Source organism: Sesamum indicum, linkage group LG9, assembly GCF_026168435.1.
Source record: "Sesamum indicum cultivar Baizhima isolate 11 linkage group LG9, ASM2616843v1, whole genome shotgun sequence".
Lineage (NCBI taxonomy): Eukaryota > Viridiplantae > Streptophyta > Magnoliopsida > Lamiales > Pedaliaceae > Sesamum > Sesamum indicum.
Window position 1 is genome coordinate 21,035,984 of NC_142665.1, and position 3,006 is coordinate 21,038,989.

Genomic DNA, 3,006 nt, shown 5'->3' on the forward strand with positions numbered 1-3,006 from the left:
CCCGCTAGATTAGAGCAACGCTTGGTGATGGTGTCATCGTCGTCTAAATTCGAGGAGATGGCGACACCATCGCCCTTCTCGGCCCCTACCACCCCGAATTTGAATAAAAATAAATTTTTTATGTAAGGTTATAATTAAAATTAAATTAAGAAAAATTGAGTTTTTAAAAAAAGCTTTAGTTTTTTTAAAAAATATTAAAAAAAATTGATTTAAATTTAAAAATCATAAAAAAGGTATTAAACTTTTCATTGTAAATAGATGTAATAGTAATTAAGATTTAAATATTATTTACAGTAAATAATACAATTTATTAAAAATATATTTAAATTAGATAATAATTTGAATTAGTTAGTAAATATTATTGTTATTATTAATTAACATTTATATTGATATAGATTTTTATTTGAAAATTAAACCTCAGTATATTATTTTTTATTGTGATTTTTATTTAATTTTTTAATTTAAATTATAAATTTATATATATTTTTTCGCATTTTGATATTTCAATAAATATAGTTAAGAATACAAAATTATATTTTTAGAAGGGATGAAAATGAAAAAAAAAAACATCACTAAAAAAAAGGTTTAAACAAGTGATTTTATGGTGATAACATAATCTAGAAGTATTTTAGTTAAAATGCCCAACATAAGGTCCAAAATGCCAGCAAAACACTACCAACTACACCACTCCTGAATCCAATACACCTTCCATTCATTATCAACGAAAAGAGTATTTTTAACTGAATTTTATAAAATACAGGAGAGTTCTTTTAACTATTTTAATAAAATACATAGGGCTTAAATGGATTTTAGTCTTTTAAATGTACATGAACGCCTTTTAATTTATTAATAAATAGTTAGGGATCCGTCAAGCTTCTCTATTAAAAATTACATATATATACATATATCACGTGTATAAAAATGACATCATGCATTTTTTTAGCGAACACAAATATAACAAATGTTATAGGAGAAATAAAAAATATATAATATATTTATTACTTATACGACCACAGTCATGCCACATCAACACAAACAAATATATTAAAATCACTCTCAAATTGGAATTTTAGCTCAAACTCGGCACCCTCCAATATGAACTAATTATATAAAAAGTGCAATTCATTTATTGTACAGATAAAATATCTTCATGTGATGTATTTGCTCTGTATTTAATTTAATTCCACCAAATTTGAGAAAGGCAAAATTTTCCTTCTCAAATCCTGCAAAAGCGCCAATTCTGATCATTAATTGCATGAATTAATCATTGATCATGAAAGTTTACAAGTTCCCAAACATCAACATCTCCCCACAAACTACTGAACCCACGTTCATTGACGTAATTATTTGACGACAACAACAATGGTTCCATCTGGGGGCCGTCGACGTCGGAAAAGGAAAGCGTGTTTAATCCATCCACACGATTTTCAGTCAATTCGAGCAAGTTGCTCCACCACTGAAAGCATTCATCTGCTGCTTCATGTGATGATGAATATGGCGGTTGCGTGCTCTTGATCAAATTTGCATCATCGTTTTGCAACGGTGATGACGGAGATGTAGACATCGGCTTCTTGTTCTCGGGATTTTCATGGTTTGTTTTGCTTGGTTCACTGAGCCAAGCAGCTCGTGCAGTTAATTGTGATTTGGAGAAGGTCCAAGGTCGAGGTCTGATGATGTTACTCTTAGTGATGTCTTTCTGCATGGTTTTTTCCTTGCAACTTCCGCCACCAGATAATTTCTTGACGTGGGTGTTCCAAAAGTTCTTCACGTCGTTCGCTGTTCTTCCGGGAAGTCTACCAGCTATCAATGACCATCTGTGTCAAAATACAGAGTTTGAGATGAAAGTTGAAATACGTAAGTTTTAATCAATTACTACGCAGCTTGCGACCGTCCTAGTTCATGACATGGTTGCTGGATAATAGAACATTCAGCCCATTATAAGTTCGGCAACATCCATCAATCACACGACAACAGTCTTTCAATTTATCTTGAATATGTTTGATCACTCGCCTTAAACTAAATGTTCAGTTATTCATAGCAACTATTGTAATATGAAAACTTGCCTGTTGCCTAACAACTTGTGAAGTCTTACAATGAGATCCACTTCGTCTTTCGTGAATAAACCTCTTTTAATGTTCGGTCGGAGATAGTTCAACCATCTCAGCCTGCAACTCTTCCTGCACCTGTTTAGCCCTGCAAATTTATTTATTTTTCCCCAAAAAAAAAAAAGGAAAAATGATGAAAATTTCAACAAAATCACAAGCAAATTCCAAAATAATTTTTTTTAAAATAAAATTTGAGTTAGTAAATTACCAGCTTTAATGGGGACTTGGTGCCATTTCCCTTCTCCATGCTTCTCGATGCACTTGGTTAGCAGAACATCTTCTTCTTTCGTCCACGCCCCTTTTCTCAACCCGACTGCTTTATGTTCCATGAATCCTATGATTTATACAGTGATCAACAACGTTAAAGAATGCGAAAAGGAGAATATGGAAGTGTTAACATCGTACATGCATGCTGCGGTTCTCTTCCATGTCTACACACGAAGTGTTCACAGATTTAAATAAGTTTTTGGTTGCCTTCCGAGTTAATTTGTGATCTGTCTGACGTGCGTATTTCACTGCCACAATTCAGATACTCCCGAAAAGGTTTCAAGTGTATCCTTATAAATTAACCCATATATTCTTACAAATGTGCTGCATTCGATATTCAAGAAAGAGTTCATAAATTTCAATACAGAAGACTTTAAGTGGAGAAAATCTCCTCATCATAAGTTTTAATTGTTTCTTTTTAATATTAATTGTCCGTTTAATTTAGATGAAAGTTAAAAATAAAATATAAACTTCGAGATATATAGTGATGATTATTTACCATCTAAATTATGAGACTACCATACGCTATCCTTCAGGCAAAAGTCGGACAAAAATAAAATATTTCGACCAATGAACATTATATATCTTGGAGAATATATATGTTTGGATATAATATGAGTATGTAATAAATTCA

General features: G+C 31.6%; 1 protein-coding gene across 1 annotated transcript; it reads right to left on the reverse strand.

Moving 5' to 3' along the window:
- Window positions 1–1,221: 1,221 nt before the first annotated feature.
- Window positions 1,222–2,683, reverse strand: LOC105178338 (transcription factor MYB90). Its single transcript, XM_011101804.3, has 3 exons — window positions 2,314–2,683; window positions 2,064–2,193; window positions 1,222–1,814 (listed from the first exon to the last, which is right to left on the reverse strand). The coding sequence occupies exons 1-3, from the start codon at window positions 2,432–2,434 to the stop codon at window positions 1,265–1,267; spliced, it is 801 nt and encodes a 266-aa protein (XP_011100106.1). The 5' UTR covers window positions 2,435–2,683; the 3' UTR covers window positions 1,222–1,264.
- Window positions 2,684–3,006: the final 323 nt, after the last annotated feature.

What these genes read in the sequence shown, in the direction of transcription:
- LOC105178338 (XM_011101804.3), bottom strand. Translation starts at nt 2,434, where the DNA reads ATGGAACATAAAGCAGTCGGGTTGAGAAAAGGGGCGTGGACGAAAGAA. An exon ending in CCAAGTCCCCATTAAAGCTG is followed by an intron (nt 2,194 to 2,313) that starts GTAATTTACTAA and finishes ATAAATTTGCAG; the next exon opens with GGCTAAACAGGTGCAGGAAG. An exon ending in CACAAGTTGTTAGGCAACAG is followed by an intron (nt 1,815 to 2,063) that starts GCAAGTTTTCAT and finishes ATTTTGACACAG; the next exon opens with ATGGTCATTGATAGCTGGTA.